Genomic DNA, 23,618 nt, shown 5'->3' with positions numbered 1-23,618 from the left:
GTCAGGGTTTGCCAGATCCTTCTTGACCGATACCCATAACAAATTGGATTTAGGAGGGTAGGGCCCCCAAAAATACACAAAATGCTGACGCGCAAAGAAGTAGTAATGTTTTTATTCATATAATATAATTTTGGTGCATGATTTAAAGCAGTCTCTGAAGTCTCTTACTGCTAGATAGGACCTTTTAAAGTCATCCCCATTCCCAGCCCAAAAAGTTACTGACTGTATATTATTTCACAATTCAATATTTGGTTTGCTTTTATTTTAGAATTCAATATTTGGTTTGTTTTGCTTGGAAGAAAGAATTATACAAAAATGCAATTGACTCAACAAACAAGAAAAAATAAAATTTGTGGATGGCAATGACAAATGAACTTGAAGGATTAAATATCTTGGATGATTTTAGATCTGTTATTCCACACCGAAAACTGGTCAGATGCGTTTATTCCTACATCCACCTTACTCAGCAAGAAATCTAAACAAGATATAAAACTTCAGCAAGAATGGATTTAGAGTGTATTAGGTTAAAGAAACTATGGTATCCAGGAAAAAGCAAATATCTATGCCCAGTCCGAGTCCCAAAGAGCTAGACAGCTTTTCAATTGGAAATAAATGTATACAACATGAACTTCTATACTGGCAGAATTCCTTTGATGATTACATAGGAACAATTTACTTAAATCCCTGTAATAAAACAGAATTATTGCAAAACAAAGATATACAATATTGTGACATCTTATCCAGACATATCAGGACTAACCTTTCATTGATCTTTGGACAAAGTATTCATTATGTATATTAAATTTAAAACTGAACCTTTTTGCGCTGTATGGAAATGTGACTGAGATCATTATCTTCTGAGATTGAACACCCTGATGGACTAATTTACTGTAGTATTTGGATCAAACAGTCAAACTATTGTGAAGACCAGAATCTAAAACATTTGAAAAGTTAGGTGCATTTTACCATCTGTCCCTTTTATTCATGCCATTTTAACCTGTTTGCCTATGTGTCACATCAAAGCCCTTAATATCAATCATTGTGATATTTTGATAATATACCAAATTCAGTTACAGTGGTATGATTCCTAAGGACAACAAATGAAAATAACATTTTCCAAAACACTGAATGCTTCATTATCCTGCATAATGTATGCAAGGGTTACTGAACACTTTGTGTGAATAAAACCCCCTTTATTACTAATTTGTGATACTATATACCTACTAAATACTAAACAATTAATAATCAAACAACGCATCTATGCAAGCTTTGGAGAACAGTTTTTATAATGCACCAGTTCAATTAATTTTTAACTAATTATCACTTTAATAATTCTATTATTTTCTTTCAAGACATTATACGGACCCAGACAATATTGAAAATGGTCTCAAATTTACCTATAGTTAACTACAGTAGATGACAAGACACCATCATTCTCAACCCTTCCCTCTGGTAAGCGTTATAGGAGCATAAAGGTACGAAACACCAGATTCAGAGACAGTTTCTTCCTGTAAGCTTCCCTGAACTTCTCACACTGCTTGTGCTGACTTGCGTTTTTAAAGTTTATGTCATTTAACTTGTTGTTGTTGCTGTTGTTCCTGCTGCTGCTGTTCTGTGTTTATGTTTTGATGTTGTATTTCTTAACGTCTTTGTATTGGAGCATACATGTAAAAAAGCATTTCATTACACTTGTGCATATGACAAATTAACTGAACTGAAGGAAATATGAGGACCAGGCAGCTCTCCTTGTCTGATAAGGCCAAGGACCACCCTGAATTCCACCTTTACCTGAACAGTGTATTTCTGCAGCTCATCCAGAACAAAGTCCACCTCCTTGGCGGTGGTCAGCGAGGCCAGATTCCCGCTGAGGTTCTTGCAGTAGTGCTTGGCGTTCTCGTAGCTTTCACGGCTGGAGTTAATGCGCAGACAGGCCTCCCCAACATGGTTCCACCCATCTCCGCAGAGATGAGCTAAAACCAGGAAGATGTTGTGTGAGTCACCGTCCTTTTTACACAGCGGGCATCAAAAGGAATGATGGCCAACAGAGTTTTTATACCAACTTACAGTCCATATGCTACAGTAAGTCCTCTGATTGCACACAAGGTTAGGTTCTAGGTAAACATGTCAGTGAATCTAAAACAGGATTTGCATTGGTATTATGAGGAGGTGGGGGGAGATGGGGACCTAAACATACTGGACAGACAAGTTACTGAGCAAAATTAAAATATCAGAAACTTGAATTAATGCTTTTGATCAATAAATTGGCATATATATAATGAATACTTTCATAATTAATCTAAAATGAAGTATGTAAATGTTGGCCATGGTTAAACAAATGTCATTCAACATTAATGTTAAAACACAGCATATTACTAGCTGATTTTCAAATATACTGATAATAAGGTCCTGAGAGCACTACTGAAAGCTGCGCTGCAACTGGGTGACTGATTACCAGTCATTCAGCCTTGGTATCATTCTTGATACAGTGTAGTGCTGTTTTAAAAGATAGGACTAAATAAAAACAAAATTAAATTAATACTAACACTTAATACTAGGCCTTATTGGCCAAATAATTTTGTGGGATAGCTTGTTTTCTTTTTTCATCCCGTGTTAAAAATGTTTGTGCAGTTTGATTTACATCCAGTTAGGATGGGCTCGCTGTAAGTTCCTCTCTTGACAGATCCTACAGAAATAGTAAAAACACTCAACTGTGGGCCCATTTTAAAAAATACTTTATTTAATTTGGTTGCCAACGTGGTTGGCCAACTAGCCTTGTGCTCACATGTAATAAAGCCCAGAATTTAAGAAAAAAAACAATTACACTCTCCAATCATCTATAATCAAATAAGGCATACAAAAGTTTTGAGAGATTAGGGAAACATATGTAATTAGACTCCCTTCTGGACTAAAAAGATGACAGTTGTATTTTCCAGGACCATTTATATTTATAACCAAGGAAAGTGATCCAAAATGTACAAAACAGTTCTTAATTTTCACCCCAAATGTTATGGAACAGTTTTTATGCTATGTATAATTATATACACAAATTTGCAGGCGGTGATGTGGTATGTGTTCTTTTTTCAGCTGCAGAGGGATTTCTACATGTATTTAATGTGAAACTACATATTATTTTCACAAGAGTCTAAAAGTTGTGGGTCTTAAAAGCGCCAAATGAAGGCGAGCCATCTGTGTGTAATTATTTACAACTAAAGTAGGTGAAAATGATATACTATACCAAATCCAAAACTTGTAGTTTAATAAACATGGCTGATGAAAGTGGTTAAGAACATTAATATATCATTTCCATTGTACTCTCATTTTCACTCGCATAAAATTTCCATCCAACAGAAGAGGAGCACTCAGGGAAAAAACACCACCTAAACCTGGTCAGAATGTGCAAATGCAGAACACACAGCACACACTTACACAGAAGGCACTTCACGACAGATATGTATGGATTTGGATTTTACTGTAACGTTTTGCTGAGCTTGACAAAATACTAAGTTATATTTTACAAATCAAATTCTTGGACGGCTAAACACAAAAAGAAAACATCCAGTATGGCTATTAAAAATCCATTACATTGAAAACTAACTGAAATCAGATTACTGCAGTAAAGAAATTCCAAATAAGTTTATCTTTTTTGTTTCTGGTACATTTATTTTTTTTGTATTTAATTTGTGTATACCGTTCTACCTTATGTTTAGGATTAGGCACCCTTATTATTTTACACATCTATTCAAAGTCGATATTTTATAATTTGTTGTAATTATATTATTCATATAATAACGGTCCATGGAAACTTGTTCCTTTAAGTGAACTGGTCATTTCACATTACAATAACTGCAGTACAAGAAATTGCTACCTCTAAGAACAGAGATCTTCAAGATTACAGTAAAGAGTATATTATAGTATAAAAAATATTTTAACTTGCACAAATTACAGAAAGGGTGAACAATTAGGTAAATCGGGGTAGAACCTGAACATAGAGTAGACGTTGTGTGAAAACTTGTCAGCTATGCTGATTTAGCACAGTCCCCTTACCAGGAAGAGCGTGACATTCCTGCTGCTGCTGGTCCCATTGGCAGTTGAGATTTAAAGAGCAGCTCTTGCAGTTTGCCAGCTTGCTGCAGATCTGCTCATTCCTGACGTGGCACTTTGTGTAATTTTTCACAGACTGCAATATATCAGCAGAAAAGTCCGATTAAGTTGTATAACATTACATGTGTCATTCATCTGAAAATAAGGAAGATTTCAATGGAGAAGAGGACATATACTACAGCAATAGCCGTTTACTGATCCAATAATCTCTTCTTTCTTGAAGAAAGATAATCCACTCCCCCCCCCCCCACCCCATCTCTTATGCTCATAATGTTTTCTTTTTCTACAACACTACTGTAAATAAGTACACTAAATGGGGTCAGATGCTATCGCCATAGGCCATTCTGTACAACAGAGCTGTCAACCACAGATCCTGGAGGACTACACAGTCTTCTGGGTTTTTGATCCAAATTATGTCAATTTAGAATTTAGTTAAACGGACATAAAGTTTATATTTTTTTCAGAGCTGTTTAGAAGAGAGAATGAAGGAGCTCAATGAGAGGAAGAGGGCTAAGTATGAAGACCTGGTGCAGCAGTGTTGTTTGAAGTGCTGGAAGGGAAGATGCCTGTCAATTGAAGGAGGTTGCAGGGGATCCACGAGAAATCCCTGAACAGGGCCTACAATGGACTGGGCATAATGGTCAGCCATCAGAGCTGTCACTGAGGCTGTGGCATCAAGATGGCTGTGGATAAGGAGAAGTGATCCATGAGCTCAAGGTAGTGCTAGATGCAGGTAGATGCAGGCTGGGGTCACCTGGGCAAGGATGTCTGATATTGAAGGAACCTAAAATACCCGATGACCCCAGGATACAGCACTGTTGATGTGCCCAAGTGCATCACATGATATTGCCAGCAGCTATATCACAAACCTGCAAGTCTCAACTGGCAACTGACTGAAGCTCAGCAGGTGTGAGCCTGGTCACACCTGGATGGGAGACCTCCTGGGAAAAACTAAGGTTGCTGCTGGAAGAGGTGTTAGTGGGGCCAGTAGGGGTACACTTTACTGTAAAAAGGTGCCGTCCTTCGGATGAGACATAAAGCCGGGGTCCTGACTGTCTGTGGTCGTTAAAAATCCCATAAAATGCGACAAAAATGGCCAGGGCATTTCACAAAAAGAGAAGGGGTGTTACCCCTGTGTCCTGGCCAAATTTCCCATTGGCCTTTACCAATCATGGCCTCCTAATAATCCCCAACTATGATGTGTGGTGAGTGTACTGGCTGCCATAGCATCATCCAGGTGGGTGGTGCACATTGTTGGTGGTGAAAGGGATTCACCATTACCTGTAAAGCACTTTGAATGGAGTGTCCAGAAAAGTGTTGCATTAGTGTGTTATTAATGATGAACATTAAGATGTATGTTACAAAAAACAAAAGAATTAACAATTTAACAATATCATTGCTTTTAATATCTGCCGATATAGACGTGTCAATTGACATTGTATCTGCAAGGGCGTATCAAACATACTGTATAACTACCCAAGCCTTCCAGCTCTGTGCATTCTGGAGATTTCCCAACTCTTTGTACACAACCAGACACCCAGGAGCTACAGCAAGGACTGAAGCATCTCTCACCAAGAGCACTAAAAATCACAGGTATCTGAGCAGACAAAGAAAGCTTAGTAGACCCTCCCTATTCAAGGTCACTCAGTCTTGGCAGAGCACAGCCAATTCCAAATCACTGCCTGGAGAACCTAGAAGAAGGCACAGTTCAGACTCAAGTCTGCTATGTTGGAGCTGTAAGTTCAACCCACAGTCCAAAACCTTTGAAAGGTGGTGACTTCCAAAGCACACTCTATTCAAGTTTCATGAGCTAAAAAAACTTCTTTCATGCCGAGACAGAACAGTTTTGCTTCATCTAGTTAATCAAATATGATCATAAACATCAGTGAGGGCTTGAATGGAATGCATAGTGTTAGACCCTGAGGCCTACCAGGAACTGCTTCGATCTTGTTGTACATAATGGGGATAATAATGATAGGAATTCCTATTGTAAGAAGCACACCACAGCTCTGCTCCTAGTGAGATATGCACTCTTCTCCTGTCGAAAGCATCTGTCATCTTACCCAGTGCAGCAGTACTGTGATTCTATGGGACTTTGGGAAACATGATAAAAACACAGACCTGCAGGTTTCAGCACAGACCACCTGCCAGAAGATCCAGTGGGAACAGTGTTCAAAACAGGTAATTAAAATACTAATTAAACTTTGAGTTTTAATCAGGGTGTACCTGAGAAAATAAAGCTTGCCATGTTCTGTTTCTTAATGAATTCCAGTGAGGTGAATTAAAATCCTAAGAGCAAGCAATAAACAAACCTGCCCCACAATTCTCAATCAGTCAAATATTAAAACTGGATTTTTTTTAATTCCTACTTGATGCATAAGGCTAAAGAAAGACTAACAACTGTAGAGTTGGAGAAAAACTATTAAGTTCTCCTAAAATTGACTGAACAGATCTAAGGGTAATTCAAGGACTGCACATCATTTTAATAAAATAATAAATGTTTTCTGTACCTTAAGAAGATCCTACCTGATGAGTTACAATTAACACACAGGGAACATTAACATTCAGTAGAATAAGTAGGAATTAAATAACAGAACATAAGTTTTCATTGTTTTTTCTCTATTATTTTAAAAGGTGACAAACCAGGAAAGTTTTAAGCTGGCTGCTAAAAAGAGGTCAAATCCCTTTTGTATTTTTTTAATTTACAAAAACAAAATTCCCCATGCCAGTAAAGAAAGATATGCTCAATTAATGTCCAAAGTGCATGACTGGAACAAAGAATCCTGCCCTCCCAAATTTAAACAGTATTTAGTAAAAACTGACTGACAGTGAATGTAAATTAAGGACAGGACATTTTCTGTTGAAGATAAGTACTGGTAACATTTCCACAGCTGATGATTTAGCCATTTAAAACAAATATGAGCACAAGCTGGACACAATAACTGTTTAAACTCTTTCTAAGTATGAAATGGTTTGTTTTGAGAGTCTCAGAGGTGAGGTGAGGAAAAAAAACATTACACATGCTGGAGCTGAAGTAAGCCCTGGGGGCACTGGAAGGGACGAAACTAAATTAATAGGTCTTCTTTATTCCGTCCATAATAACTAGTTTCAGCAAGGGTCAGTGACTAAATCATTGCTTGCAGATTTCCTGCAGCCTGCACTGGCTACCTGCCTCATCGTAGCGAAGAGTACTGCAGCATGCAGGAAGCCTAATTGCTGGTTAACAGATGAATTATGCATCTTTCCCCTGGCTCAGGACCCAGAGCTCTTCTCCACACACTCACCATGGTGCAGTTGCTGGATGCTGAAATGCATTTTTTGTCTTCACACCACTGGCATCCGTTTGTGTTTGCAGTACAACTGGCACAGTCGGTATATCGGTAACATCTGTCATCTGCAGCAACTGGAAGAGGTGGGGGGGTGGGGGTGGCAGGAGGGGGGATAAAAAAAGATAAAAAAAAGAGGCTCAGACAAAGAAAAAAAGTGTATACCTTAATGTTACTAGCTGAATAGACTGTGGCGCTGGCACAAGGCTCTCTCTGTAAAGAAGACAACATATGGCATGTTATCAACTTATCAGTACAGTGTGAGCATAATTGCACCCTGATCCAAGGCTACATCGCTTTTCATGCACATATTTATTTCCATTCTTATCTGTGCTGTCAAACAAATCCAATGTGCTCTTCTTAAATGTCAAGATTCATAGAAGGGGAAAGAATTCAAATGTACAGTATTGTATTTTTACCCGAGTTCTAAGATGGGTCTAGATTGGACTCTATGCATTAAATAAAAAAATCATATTCTACCTAGTAATCCACCTGAGGTGAGAGAAATAAACCTGTCAGTAGCCACAAAAGCTACACATTTTCATATTACAACTACTTTTTGGCTCTAAAATCCTGACAGAAGTATATAATATTCCATATGAAACTACAGACTTCGAGCTGTAATCATCATATAATGAGAGATATAACTAAACAAGACCTTTCTCTGGTGATGGTGGCAGGCTCCCTTACTAAAAGAGGAAAAAATGAAGAATGCCTGTTTTTTGCCAAAAACTCATAAGAGATTTTCTAAATTGTTTTTCCTGAAATCAAAATCCTACACAATTGTTTTCTCCATCTGGAGAATTTCTTATGGTCAGCTAAAGTGTATTGCACAAGCATGCCACAAATGTGTTCATTCTTAAGCCACAGATCTAGTTACATTTTAAATATTTTAATTCAGGTTTAGAAATATGTAGTTATACATATGTTGATAACTCCACTCAGGTTTAACACAGGTGTGTTATTTTTCTACTTCGAAAAAATGACGAATGTCATGCTAACACACAGAGGGTGAAGAATATCTGCAACATTCAGAACTGCACTGCACTCCAGCTGTCTATATGGCTTTACAGATAGTGGGCATTCTGAAAACAGTAATTATTTTCTATTGCTCCCTTTAAAATCAATTTCCATTTTCTAAATCTAAAACAAACTGAGACTTCATTTTAAAGTCCTTTCTCCTTTTAAACATACAAAAGCTTCATAAAATATTCAGCAGTTTAAATATATCTCTTCCCTATTTACTTCTAATGAACAAACATCAAAGCCAAGCATTACATAAAATTAAAGCACTCTCCGAGTTCCCCTGCAGACTTCCTTTTATTTAATAATTAACCAACTGCACTAAACTCTGATTCATGACTCCACTATTACAATGCACTTCACACAGTAAGTCATAGTGATTAGCAAACTAAAAAAAAAGGTCTGTTTTCTTTAGAGACTCATTTTTAACACAACCATTCCTTTTGTTTGTATGCAATCCAGCAAATTTTGACAGTAACCATAAAATCTCACAGCAAGCAACTTTGTATCCTGCAGGGAAGTCGGCCTTCAGTGTAAATGGAAAAAAAAAATAACTGGGACACGATATTTCCTGAAGGCATACTAGCACAAAATTATAAAAAAAAATCATACACAAAGGATTATGCAAATGGAATCCATGAAACTGATAATGCAGCAAGTTCATTATATGTTTATATGCATGTATTTGTTACTGCATATGCAACAAATTGACTAAGAAAAGTGAAATTTCTGTATTTACCCAACTAAACTTATCAAGTCACAATACAGTTCCGGTTCCTTTGTGCTTATTTCATTGTGAAGGAACCCATGCATTTTTTCTTTGAAAGCAAATTACTTTCATTTCTATCTCCTCATTTTGCTGAGATTTGCACTCTAGCAGAAACTACAATACCTAAGGTGTTGTGAGAGATACCTTGTGTACCAGTGGAATGCAGTTCAGTTTGTTCACTAAAGCATAGCCACACAGGCACAACTCCTGGTGTGTCAGAAACGTTAAAACAAGCTGCAGGGCAGCAAAACAACATGAACATGTGGCTGTTGTTCTTAAACAATGTAACTAAATATGCAGATAGTTCTTATTCTAACAAGTTACAATAACAACCTTGTTACCTCGACCCATAATACAAGGGAACAGTGTATTATGCCTGACCTCTACACAGAATTTCAGAGAAGGCTCTTAATAATCACACACAACAGTTTAAACATAACATGGGATCTGGTATTCTTGTTTTTTGACCTATTAAGTATGTCACTGCCTTTATAAAATATGGTGAAAAGTTATTAGAAAAAAAATTGAAAAAACCTTGTTCTGCCTATAATTCTAACAAAGGACATCATGATGAAAATGTTTTTTTTTCTGCATTTGCCATGAGTCTCAAACAACATTGTTAAATGCTAAAGGTGGTGCCACAAGTTATTTACTTTTGCACACAATATCTGGTGATTCGGTGACCACAGCCTAATAATCTATGAGTTCAAGTTCCTTTTTATGTGCGGGAAGTCTTTATTTAGGATATTCATTCTATATATTCATTAAGAGTTCAGGTTCATATACAGTAATAGCTATATAAGAATGACCACCTTGAAGGGTTCACAAACTTTCAAGCATGACTCTAAGTGATTAGATATTCTTCATTTTTATTTCCTACTGGCTCTAATAATGCAATATTAGGAATTGCAATTGTGCAAAGTCATTCCACAAAAAAGAATGTATGGTTATACCCCTTCTGTAAAAACAGCCCTAAATGCCTTGCTCAGTCAACACAAAGGACTGCTGCACTCTGCCTTGATTTTATTATTCATTGACTGATATCTATAATTCCAACAATTTGGTTGACCAACTCAGACATGAAAACAATCTGTGTAATTATAAAGAATGTCAAGACATTACAGTAACAAAACATATGACTAATGGCTTGTCCAACTCTAAAAAAATGGGCTATTTTAATTATTTGTATTATAATAAAATATTTTATTTCAGCTAAGTCAAAACTGATGCACAAAGAAATGCATGGTAATAATTGAAATGTAACTGTTGTTTTTAAACATTTTCACACTTTTGAAAATCTCAAGAAACTGCTAACCCAAAATTTAGGAATAAGGTAATGCTGCCCTTATTCTCATTTGTCTCATCACCACTAACATTACTCCAACACTAAAAAGAAACCTAATAGGAAAAAAATGGCATAAATCTGCTTTGTCTGATATTTCACAAGGCAGAAAAAGAAGCTGGAATGTTAATAATGAGCTGCTTAAAGTGCTGGAGAATTAGGCAATTAGAAAGAGAAATGGCAGCTATTGTCTCTACTCACTAGCTTTTTGGGGGCACTGGGCTGCTAGGTTGCTGTCCCCCATGTGACTTGGGTCCCAGGGCACACAGCGGTCGCTAATCCACAGACAGCGGATTCCTGGACCAGCACTGAAGCATGGCTCCTGAGCTCTGAAGGCCTCACAGTTGGGTGGTTTGTACACCAGAATGTCATTTAGCAGAACGCTAGAGAACCCACCGAATATGTACATGGACCTGGAAGATAAAAGAGTACATGTTAACCATACCACATTTATTGACGAGTCCTATAGACATGGATACATTCAAGGGCCTAAAATTGCTAAAGGTGAAATAAAATAAATAATATTTTTTTAACTTCTCAAGTGGAGTTACATCCATGGAAAGACTAATTTTTGGTTTGCTGGTTACTTGAACTTTGCACAATGAATGTCCACTTTCTCCACACATACTGCATGTATCATGCATCAGATTCAATTATCTTTGTTTTCCTAATGATGTACGCTACGATGGAACCGTATTGTGGTACTGGCACGAGACACTCAGTACTGCTTCAGAAAATAACACAAACAATGTTCTGAACCTAATAAACCGTAATATGAGCTCTACTCCAGCACACATGAAAAAAAAAATTGACTTAAGTGCTCTTTTCTAATGTAGACACCAGTTTCATATTAGACTCAGTAATGAGTCAGTAATACTTAAAAAACAAACAAATACTTGGTTGCAATCTATTAGAACTTCCCTAAATCTGATCCTACATTTTTCATCATCATTAATCTATGTCCTTATCATGGTATAGGAATGATGATAACCATGACTGTGTAAATAATCAAATTAAATAGTTAAGAAATCAGGGGAGAATCAGAACTACAGAACACCCAATTTGTAGCCAGAATCAGATTTTCAGGAAACCCCTGTATTTCAGTCTGTCTCTATAGTCCCATATCCACAACAGATTATAGGGGTAGTGATCTACACTATTGTGCTTGTGAGATTGTCATAAATTAGAGAATCCAGTTACTGTTCTCATAGCAACCAGCGATGAAATCCTAGGGCAGGTCAGTATAGAGCAATGAATCAAACCTAACCTGTTTTCAAGAGGTGAGAGGAAATACGAGCAGCAAGGGAACTTAGGTGAAAACATGCAAAACCCATACTAACAGGTGCTGAAGGCCAGACTTCAACCCAGGACTCAAATGCTGTGAGGCAGCAGTCTCAAACACCATGACATCCATCTGTCCCCTTGCTATCTCAAAAACTGACCCCTCCTACAGCAGAGAACATGCAGTTGCCCACATGGGTCAACATGAGACAAGGGAGAGTTTTCGTTAACTTACCCATTGCTCACAACTGCAGAATGCCCAAAGCGGTTGACATCACGGTGGAGACTGGGTTTTGGCAGCACCTTCCATTCATCACAAGCTGTGAACATAGGCAGCATAAATATACCAAGAGACCCAGTTATTTTTTAAAACTCGTAATGGATAATACCCTTAGAGGGAAAAAAAATTACCTCCAGTAACAATTTTGTATCACTGCAGATTGAGAAAAATATAATGTGGGTTTATCAAATTTCACAGGTCTTTGTGTACTAAGCTCTGTTAATAGATTCAGGGAAACTGAACTCAAAATGTTAACACACTAGTACAGGTTAAGTACTGTATCTCTAAAACCTTTATTTTGGGAGAAATTCAAATTCCCATAAAACTGTAGACAGAGAAGAAAAGAATAGTATTTATTTTTACACAATGAAATTCAGAATTAATTTAAATGCATTATGAAAACCAATGCCTATTATGCAACAATGATAATAGCAGCTCCTTCAATAAGAAAAACTTAATCCAGGCAGCAGGCTGGAGGCTGAGCGATTCCTAAGCTCCTAATGTTATTTGTCAAAGTGGCAGGTCCTTTCAGAGCAGAACAGAAATACATGCTACCAATAGCCTTTTCTCTTATCTTTTCCCGGCTTCTCAATAATTCTGGAAAACAGCACACACCAGAGCTCCAGATGATTATACTGTGGTCTGCTTGAGTCCCCTGCACCACTTTCACAAAAAGTTTTTATCACTGCATATCCGAAAACACACACTGAAGCCCTGCTAATTTATCTAGCTCCAGAGCCGAAGCAATAATGTCTAATTTTGTTGTTTCCAAAGGTTACAACTAAGTCAGTCTGCAGTTTGCAATATATCTTGCTTGTTTAATAAATGCAGCAGTTTTTTGCGTTCGCATCTGCTGCATTGCAGTACAAACACAGAAAAGACCCCTCATTACAAAGACTAACAAAAGAAAATGGAAACAAGGTTTATAAATTTCTGTCAGGAGAAAATAACTCTTTCCATTCAACCCTATCTCCATCCATTTTTCACTTACTTATGAGGAACAACTAAATAGTTTACAGTATGTGTACTTTTGTAGTTTTTGAGTTACAGACACAACACCCACCAACCACCAACAAGGGAATGTTTGGCATTGTTAATAAGCTGATTTTGCAAGCTTTTAACAATATCACCCTTTGCAAAAATCACCAATGGAGTGACAGAGTAATGGACTCGGACACATTCTAACCCCTATCACAGGGAATTGTAGCTACAGTAAGATGTTTTCCACACAATGGAAACATCACGAAACAACACTTATTTTCCAACAAGCCCTGAACATTGAACAATGTAGCAGTCTTTTACTCTGCTTCAGTATATTACTTCCAAATACAGAGGGCAAATTTAAAACGACCCCCCCCGCTCACACACACACAGCATTACCAAACACAGCCTAATGATTTAACCCTATTATTTGTTCCACAAGAGGAACAGTACAGTATGTCCTCGCCAACAACCACATCAAAGTGAGCACTTTACAATCTAATACTACTTTAAAAAAAGATGCAATAATAAAAAAAAACACATTACATCCAAAACATTATAGAATTCAATATGATCTTTTGTAATCAATCAGCTTTTCTATAGTAGAAGGCTCATTAATGAGCAAATTGTTTTCTTTTTTGTATTAGTCTAATGAAGTCTGCTATGTCTAAATATCAAACAACTAGTGAATCTGGGAAACAGAACCTTTAGCTTTTGTTGGAGAAAAAGAAAATGTGACTCAAAGCTCTTAAGATTAGGTTCTTTGTATTCCTTGTCCATTTTTATTTCTTTATTACAAGCTTATTGATTATTGAAAGATCCCTGTTTAAAATCAATTATGAAATAATTTAGGAACTAGATGAAATAATTTCCTGCAATGAACTGGATTAGGAATGATCAAGGCTGAAGAACACTGGTCTGTAGGTCTGTGGTGTGGTGAGCTATCCAGGGTCAGGAGAATACAGTGTATAACAGGAATTCTGCACTACCAGTAGAGGACTCTAGGAAAAAAGTCTCCATCAAGCAGGTGACTATTTAGGAAAGGTTCATTACACAGAAGGCCTATAAATATTTTTTTCAATTTGAAGCCTGTAAAAACAGCTGAATATAAAAAAAATCTATAATAACGTATGGTTAAACCAAATGCAAACAGAAAGCAATTAGTTGCACTACGAATATCAATATTTTGTATACCGATATTAATCGCAAACAACACATTGTGTGCCAAACGCATGAGGTAATTAGTGTGTATTGTGTTTACAGAATAGAACACTATGGATTTACTGTGGCCTTAATAGAGTAATAAACAGCTAATTGCTGCTATGGTCCAGATGAAAGGGATACATTTATGACTTAAGTGCTTGAAAAATCATAAAATGTTAATCCACTGCAGCTGCTATTATAAAAATTCACTGCTGGACATCACACTCATAATGTGTTTTTAATTACAGATTTTTCAGGCAATAGCCCGGAGTTATCAGTGCACATCTACAGTAGGATTCCTGATCACAAACGCTGACTCGTCCGTTTTATTTATTTTTATAATCGGAATTCACATCAAAATACATGAATTATCCAAATGGCATTTAACCTACAGTATGTATAAGTTAAAAGCTGGTCAAATTAAGTTCCTGGTACACAAAAGTAAAAACACTGATTTCCTGAATATCTTTGCATATTCGAGGATTCAGAATTATATTACAGGAATGGATCTTATAATATGACATTTTTATCACTGGTGGGAAAACATGGACTCTCCTAATGAAAACTGATCTTAAATTTTAAATACCATTACATAAGTGTTAAGTCAGTAGTTATTTCTCTTAACAGAGTATTCAGTAAGGGAAGCATATTAAAGTACTCAAGCATACAGATAGGGAAGACTGAATGTGATAAATGTATAAAGGCAGTTATCCTATTATCCCTTCTTATTATGACTGCATTCCAAAATCCAATTTCTTTTACTATTTTTCAAAAGCCTCTAACAACTTAACAATACAACAACTACAAGGGCTGCATTAAATAGACAAGAATGTTGTTAAGAGAAATATTCACAAGATATAATAGTAGTCCCTTAAAAAAGCACACCATTAAATTTCCAAGGCAGACACACCTCAGGCATGGTCATAACTGAGAACTCCTAAAGCAGAGTAACCACACATTTACTGAAGGTGGTTTCACTGTACCAGTTTTAAAGTCCAACTCCTCCACTTCTCATTAAACAGAACATTTTCTGCACACACCATATAAATAGCTGGGGTGTGGGATGCAGAATGAAATTTGCTCACAACGGGGGTGAATGCTGACTTCTCAGCCTTGACACATGTCCAGTTCCATAACAAAAAAACAACCTGTTCAGTTCTGAAAGAAATAGTTTTATTGACTTAATTTCTTACAAAAATTGTGGTAAATATACCAATCTGAAAAAATAAATCATTTTATGGTAACGGAAAAGTGCAGTTTCTACCGCACTGCTAATCCAAAGTGGCACAACGTTATCCTATTTCATGAACGTATTTCATGTATTCGCCACTTCTAAGGGGCTACACTAAAATCCTGTTGTTCAGATGATAATAATGCTGCAGGACACAGAAAAAAATTCTGTGGGACTGGAAAAATATTTATTAAATTACTATACAACAGTCAAAGAGGCAGACAAGCTCAGTCCATCAGCATTATGCTCCACGTTATTTTTTCTGTGCCATTCTCCATTTTTTTCTTACCCTTCTATTTCAGTACTCCTAACCACAAAATTTGTAGAGCAGCACCTTATAAAACACTTGTCAGAGAAGTGGCAAATGGGGAATAATTAACATCCATGAAAAGGCTGCTAGTTCCCTTTTTAGTTTTATTCTTATCCTTCTGATAAATTAGTCCACACATACCACAATGCATTCTGCCTTCTTGTACTGGTTATGTGACGCGTAATGTGCAATATTTCAAATACAAGCCGAGCTGTGAAGGTCACTACACACCAAGGACAGAGGTTCATCTGAATCCCAGCACACTCCTGGTACAGATATTTCCTCCTTTCAGTTTTAGAATGGCACCATAACTGTGACCTGCGGGAATTTGGATATCAATAGTCTGTGTGAAACAAATGTGAACTGCAGAAGAAACGGCTTCAACTGTCAGAAAAGCCAGTAAATGCTGATGTAAAGAAGAGAAAACAGCTGTGTATTTACGAAACAGAGCCCACTCACACTGCAGCAGGTGTTACAGAAAGCTCAGATATCAATTTCCCATTGGGGCACAGAAAATTCACCTCTCATTGTGTTATGACAGAACTACACAAGTAATTTAAACAGCAAGGCAAAGTGAGGAGGGAGCAGTACCCTTTTGAGAATTTACCCATGATTGCTAGTGCACAGTCTAGCCAGTGACGAAATAATCCCAACCCAATGCAGAAGGCTAAAGGAGAACATGTATAATGGTTTTCAGCATTTTCTTTTACTTAAAATTTGTTTCAAAACACACAGCTACAATTCCAGTCAGCTTTCAGCACACTGTAAGCACCATAGTGGCTTATAGGAGAAACAGCATCAACTGGACAAAACACACATCTCTCTAAAACATTGCTACAAGCCGCCAGGTACCCCAAATGTAAAAAGTTGATTTTCTTTTAACTGAGGACTAAAACCTCACAAAAACCATACTTTTAGGGCCAGTAATACCCTTCACATAATGAAGGCCTTTCTTCATGAGACCAGTAGTTTGAATCTGGACTGTGTCATTAGCGGACGATGATCAGAATTACCTGAGGGGCAGTTCATCAAAGACAGTCAGTGCTTCTATACTGTAGCTTGCCACGGCACAGTTAGCAGCTGGCCAGATGCCTGCCAATATTTTAGCTCTCCTGTTTGTGCTGTGGGCTTACAGTGTGAAAAAGAAGCAGGTGGCTTGTCAGTCAACTTCCCAAAAGATGCATGTTTACGGTCTTCATCTCCTCCATGCTGGCCCAATAGTTTTAGTACTGAGCCAAGTTAATTAACAGTTGGCAGTTGCAAAATTGGACAACAAAAAAGATTACTAAATAAATCATTGGTGGAGGGAGAAAACAAATACCCTGCATTTTTTCAGCATGCCTTCATTAGTTGCAACAGTATGAACAAACCTCTTAAGAAAATCACACCCATATAGTATTAGTGCAGTACTGTAACACTTCTTCAACTAACAGTTCTTGGAGAACAGTCAAAAGGCCAAAACCTATAGTAATGTTTTGTTTATGGAAACTGAACGTATATTTTTAACAGTTAATCTTGCAGCTTTCTAAGTGTTTGCATTTTCAAGTCTCTATGCACGCCTACACGATTACACCCACTGATCAATTCCACACGCGCTTACAATGCAAGAACACAAGCATCGGAAAATCTGTCAATGCCTCTCTAACTCCACAGTCCAAGTTATATCTCACCTTCTACAGCAAATATAGGGTATTTTATTTCGAGCTCATTAAAACACCAACATTTTTTAGTGCATCAGCCAACAGTGCTTTTATTTGCAAAAGGCTAATGGAAATATCCTGCAGATGTCACATGTCACTCTGGAAGTGGTTATTGCAAAGTATAACTTCCATGTCAAGGAACTTCTTAAGCTAGGCTGTGAGCAATACTTTTACACGGCTTGATAGCAGCACTGTCCTTCACAAAATTAACAGGATTTTCACAGGAGCTACTGGCGAGCAATGAAAGATGTCTTCTTTGCCAAGCAGCAGCTCATCTTAACTGAAGCACGGCAGAAGACTCAGTACGGTTGAGAAAAATAACACAGGCTACATCATACTGACAGAGTGGCTCAGCATAACTGTCCAAGTCAGTAATATAAAAAATAAAGTAACAATTCAAAATTCTAAAACAGATTTTTTTAAAAAAAAGCTTAGTTGTGCGCTTTTTTTAAAGCATCTGCAGATCTGGTGTTGGGTGTTAATGATACAACTACTTAGGACTTAGGACAAGCTAAGCGAGTTATACATTTTGCTGCCGTGTATGAGATATAGTCTAAAGGTTCTTTTAAGGCCACTAAACTCTTCACTTGCACCCACAGCACAATTCAAAGCCAGGCCCTCTGGAAGGAAAAGGTGTGAAAGGCCAAAAGTGCAGGAAACAGAGCAGTGACATTTAAATGAAAAGTCAAAGCACCATACACTCATTAATGCAAAACCTTAACACACTAGACAGCTACTACTGATCAAGAACAGACCCTGTCAAACAATGGAGAGAGACAGTGGAGAAAGCCTCAAACTTCAAACACAGACTAACAGGCCTCAGAAATTGGAAAGTCACTAAACAAAACTGTGTAAGGGCACCTGATGTATATCACAATGGAGACTGTTTAATTTCCTCTCAGGATATGAGAATGAAGCTTATTAAAAAAGTGTGCAGCAAACAAGGAAAAGAAGCATAAAGAAAGATACAATAACAGCAAAACAGTGCGAGATAAATGAAATCATTTTAATGCAAGTTTTAATGAAAAGTATTTTCTCATTAAACTGCTTTGAGCTACTTTATCTACCCATTATATAAAACATCTCATTAAAGACGGAGGTATTAACGGCCTTCAGAGCGAATCGTATAATTTTAATTACAGTTTATTTTTTCTGAAATCTAATTAGAAGTAAGAGCAAAAGAAAGAAACACAAATGAAAATGACTTCTATGTCAACTTAAATTTAATCTCTAGCTGCAAACGCAAAAAGCTAATAACCAAATACCCTCCAAGGTTATTTTGGAAAACAAAAGCAAAAGCAAAAACGTAAACCTTTAAACCTAAACCTATGCATAGCTTTGAGATTAGAAAAGTGTTGCCAAAAAGTAGAGCAATATTATACTACATACATTCCATAAATAAACAACACAGAATAAAACTTTTAAAATGCATTGAAAACAGAGCTATGTTGGAATTGAAAATAAAACTAGTTAGAATTGTCTTCAAAAACCAAGTAAAATAATGATAAAGCTGTTAAAAAAATAATTGTGACAAAATCCATTAATAAAACAAACTGCATATTCCTTTAACATTAAAGACATACAACAGGGCAAAAACAACAGGAGGCCATGCAACCCATCTTGACTGTCTCGTTGCTAATAGTTAATAAATCAAACATTTCCTCCAGATTTCTCTTAAAGGCACCCAGAATGTCAGCTTCGGTAATTTAGATGGTCTGTTTCTCCCAATCCCTGCAACGCAGAGGGCAGAGAAGTTCCCACTGTTTTTAATCCTGCTCACCCTCAATTTCCTCTTGTGATCCCATCTCAGTGTTTCATTGTAAATTTAAAAGGCTTCCTTTCATATTAAGCCTGTTACATTTTAATGAAAGCAATCTTTGCTTTCTTACTATATCTAAGGGGTATAAAAGCTTGAATCAAACTACATACTATTTGTCCTGCTCACGAGATTCAGTTCCATTAAACTGAAGTTGATTCTTCTTTGAACTCTTTTTGTTTAACTCAGCTCTACTCTCTAACTTGATCAGAACAATACAAAATACACTGAACGTGCTGTTAGTGCACCATGCAGACCTAACTATAATAGCATGGTAATATTATCTTACAGTATGCATATTAAGAGTGAGAAGATTTGACGGGCGTTGCACAGCCTACCATGAAAAAAAAAGTTGCTCATCAAGTTGCAAGCTTATTAGCAGGCCTGCAGCTTATGTGCAAAACAGCATATGAATAACAACGCACCTGGAATAATATGCCCCAGACAGAAGAGTCAAAGGTGAGTTGTTTGGCCAAAATGCAAAACTTCATGTTTTCCAAAAACCCAAAACCTTGCCTTTGACTAGAAGAACCTTAAATCAACCATCAGGTATGGCTGGGGGGGTGATAGTTGAGGTCTGCTTTGCTGCCTCAGTCAGGACCTAGAAGCCTTGCTATCAAGTCTGCCAGGAATTCCACACTTACAATATACAAGAATTTCCAGCGGAAAAATGTGAAACCAAAGAAGTAGAAGTGAAAGTAGATCATGCAAACAGGACCATAATCCAAAACACACATGAAAATCCACAAAAGAATGGCCTAAAAAGAAGATTCAGGATTTTGGAATGGCCAAGTCAAAGTCCAGACCTAAACCCCACAGAGGTGCTATGGAGGGACTGCATACAAACCCTGAAATGTCACAGAGTTTAAGAAGTTGTGTAAGGAAAAGGTGATCCAGGATTGCTCTTCGGCGACATGACAGAAACCGATCAACCCTTACTGGAAACCTTTAATTCAAGCTATTACTGGTAAAGGGGTGTGCCACATGCTACTGAGTCAAGTGGTGAGAATACTTTTTCAAACCAAAAAATTGAATGCTGGTTGATTTTTTAAATACTGATAAAGTAGAGTTTTTGTGTGATACTGGCCAGATACGGTTAGTTTTATCTACTATTTTGAATTGGTAAGGATTAGGTGAAGGTCAAATATGTCTAAATATATAAAATCTTAAGGTGTTCTTAAAAATGTTCTAAAAAATAATTCCACAAATGTTTAGAAGGATTTTTAAGATCTGAAGGTTTAATTTGTTTTCCAATAGAAAAGACCACCTGCTGCATAATATAAACTTTATGCTTCTTTCAAAGACTATGTATAACATTCATTTAAATTCCATAAGGGATAATTCATATTGTAAGGACTACTGCAGTTTAATTTCTCTACATTGTACAACATAAATTCATCTACATACTGTATACATGTATATTGAGATTTCCTCTTCTGCTGCAATCATGTTATCATGCACAGCATACATTTAACAATATTACACCTTAATCATTAACAGATATTACAACTAAACACCAAAGAGACTGAAACATTCTGACTGAAGAACAAGTAATTCAATGCCCATTTGCTGATACTGACCCTATCTACAGATGCGACCTTCTTGAGTGTACAAGGTATCATTTGGTATACAGCTGTAAGCACAGACAGTATCCCAGACAACAGCACATTATGTTTTTTTATATTTTTGAATAATCATAATCAAGAATGAAACACTGTTAAACTGTCAGGTGGTGCAGTGACTCTTTAAAGTACCACAGCTGTGTGTAGTTGTCAGACAAATCAGTACAGTATTAAAAAAAGTTTATTGAACCATAAGTGCTTGCTATTAATCATCCTTAAAATAATATTAAAATGTTTTCAGTGGTGCATACTGTACGTCAATGGCAAATTGCAATATTAGTTTAAATATATTGATCTAAATTGTGATGCGTTTTCTACATGGCTGCATAAGTAGTACCGGTCACTGGAACACAATACATGCTGTCTTAGGCAAGCCCAGCAAACCTTCTTAAAAGGGTAAAAATAACACCTGAGGTCTCCTGAGTGGCTCAGTTAGTAAAGACAGTCACCAAGCTTTGGGGATGAGCATTTGTTGGATGGGTTTTAGTTGGTCAGGGTATCCTCAGTATGTCATAGAACATGCACTCCTCTGAGCTTCTAGTGTACTTAATTCTCAAGCTAGCACTGGGTGACCTCAAACTGCAGGGCACTGAAAAGTGTATTTCCAGATGAAAGTGTGAACAGCCCTCATCACTCTTGTATGAGGAACTCAAAGATCACATTTATGAACCGAGTTGATCAGCTGTTAGTAATTCCACTGCAGCGGGAGGGAGTTGAAACAAATATAATCATCATTTCCAGTTTTAAATTTAAATATTTTTAAACTGTCATTATTTGTGAAATACTAAAAAAAAGGCTTGAAAATCTGAATCCATTCTTTGGGATAAAGAAGTCAATATTCAAAAAAACACCTTTTTTTTTAAACAGCCAATAATATCAATTTCTAACTGCATCTTCAATTCAGGGTTGTGGGGGAGCTGGAGCCTTTCCTGGCAAGCAACAGGCGCACAGCAGGATACACTCTAGACAGGACGCCAGTCCATCACAGGGCAGACAGACCAGTCAACAATATGCCCATAGTAATTAATATCTGAACAGTAATTTGTGAGAGTGCCTCTTTCTCTAGAAACCCAGAAAATCAAAAAAGTTGTTGTTTTTTTTAAAAAAAGCATGCAGATGGCAGCAAATTAATAGGCTACTTAAAGCACAAACCCCAGATCTACAGTGAAAGGTGGCATAAAACATTACAGCAAGCTTACATTTCTGTGTTTTACTCAGAAATACAGACGGTGCAGAGGAAAGCTCTAAGCATCATCAAAAACCCCACACACCTCAGCTACAGACTGTTTGACCCTTTACCATCTGGAAAACGGTACCGGAGCATCCGGGCCAGGGCTACCAGACTCAGAGACAGTTGTTACCCCCGCACTATCAGATTATTAAACTCCCAGCCTCTCTCACCCACAATCTGAATGAACCCTTGCAGTGCCTTCTCTCTTATCAAAACTCAAACACACACTGAAATTTACCTCTACCTCACATGTCAAGAAGTTCACTCCTCCTAATTTTCTATCCTTTATTGCATTCTGCTGAAGTAGGATTTTGCACATTACCTGTTACCTGTTGCTGTTTTGCACATTATCTGTTGTTGTTTTGCACATTGCCTGTTGTCTCTGTCTTTCTTTCTTATACAATTGTATTGTTGTTTTTTTGTATTACTTACCGTCTGAGAGCTAGCCAAATAGCATTTCGTTATACCATATACCTGTGTATGAGAATAATGACAAACTTGAACTTGAAGGGCTCATGTTTGTTATTGACAGTTTTTGCCATTAAATTGTTTTATTTCACTGTAGTTGACATTGTTAGCAATGTTCAGCAACATCTCAAAGATCAGCATTATTCCTGAATAACTTTAAACAATCACTCGCTTGCTAAGACAAGAGATGGCTAAAACCGAAGAACAGGTATTTGTACCAATTAATCAGCACTTTCTAAGAAGTGAGTAGTGAGTGAGGAAGGGAATTTTTGGCTCATTCCCTTATCTTTACATTTTAATCAATGAATGAAATGTTCAGGCATTTTAAATTAAAATACCAATTATCACCTTGCCTGAGTGGAAAAACCTGAATACTGCTCCAAAGAGACATTTGCATTTGGATCTCTGAAGATGGGTTATCAAGTTGTGGGGAAAAACCCTAGGTTTATCATACTACTGTTTTAATAGGAAGGGAAATTTTCAACTAATACTTTGTATTTTTTTCAAAATTACACTCTGCATTTTTATTTACATATATGTAAGTTTAGTTTAGTTGGATTTGCATGCTCAGTGGCCCTGTCACCATTACAGACGTGTAACCTAAGGGTGTCAAACCTAAAAAAATCCATGTCAGGAAAATTATAAGTCTGTAATATTACCACTGCAACCTTTTTAACCAGTTAGCTTAGTTAGTTAATTAACCAGTTAGCTGTTTATTGATCCACAGTGTGGAACAATGGCTTGGTATTTTTAAAACATTTAAAACTGTTTAATAAAACACTCACTTCATCTGCTGTTTAGAAACTCGGGAGCACATAAGCTAATCAAGTTTGGATTTGTACCCTTCAGTTTTAGGTACCTAGCATTTCTTAAATGCTTAAATATACTGCTATAAAGAGCTATTTTATGCCAGCCATGTAAATCCCAAAAAGGT

The 23,618-nt window shown here is 36.9% G+C and overlaps 1 protein-coding gene across 3 annotated transcripts in view; it reads right to left on the bottom strand.

Moving 5' to 3' along the window:
* The window catches only part of LOC148835071 (attractin-like protein 1), a 416,291-nt gene that overhangs the window by 283,128 nt on the left and 109,545 nt on the right, over positions 1 to 23,618 (bottom strand). For all 3 annotated transcript variants that reach the window (XM_088917388.1, XM_088917389.1, XM_088917390.1), the window contains exons 11-15: positions 12,078 to 12,162; positions 10,763 to 10,974; positions 7,386 to 7,504; positions 4,045 to 4,177; positions 1,789 to 1,970 (exon numbers count right to left, since the gene is read on the bottom strand). In XM_088917388.1, coding sequence (XP_088773514.1) covers positions 1,789 to 1,970; positions 4,045 to 4,177; positions 7,386 to 7,504; positions 10,763 to 10,974; positions 12,078 to 12,162 — 731 coding nt within the window. The remainder of the gene's footprint in view (positions 1 to 1,788; positions 1,971 to 4,044; positions 4,178 to 7,385; positions 7,505 to 10,762; positions 10,975 to 12,077; positions 12,163 to 23,618) is intronic.

This window comes from Atractosteus spatula, chromosome 5 (genome assembly GCF_055471065.1).
Source record: "Atractosteus spatula isolate fAtrSpa1 chromosome 5, fAtrSpa1.hap1, whole genome shotgun sequence".
NCBI classification, from domain to species: domain Eukaryota; kingdom Metazoa; phylum Chordata; class Actinopteri; order Semionotiformes; family Lepisosteidae; genus Atractosteus; species Atractosteus spatula.
Note: the sequence above shows the minus strand (reverse complement) of the source record. Positions and strands in the feature narration are given on the sequence as shown.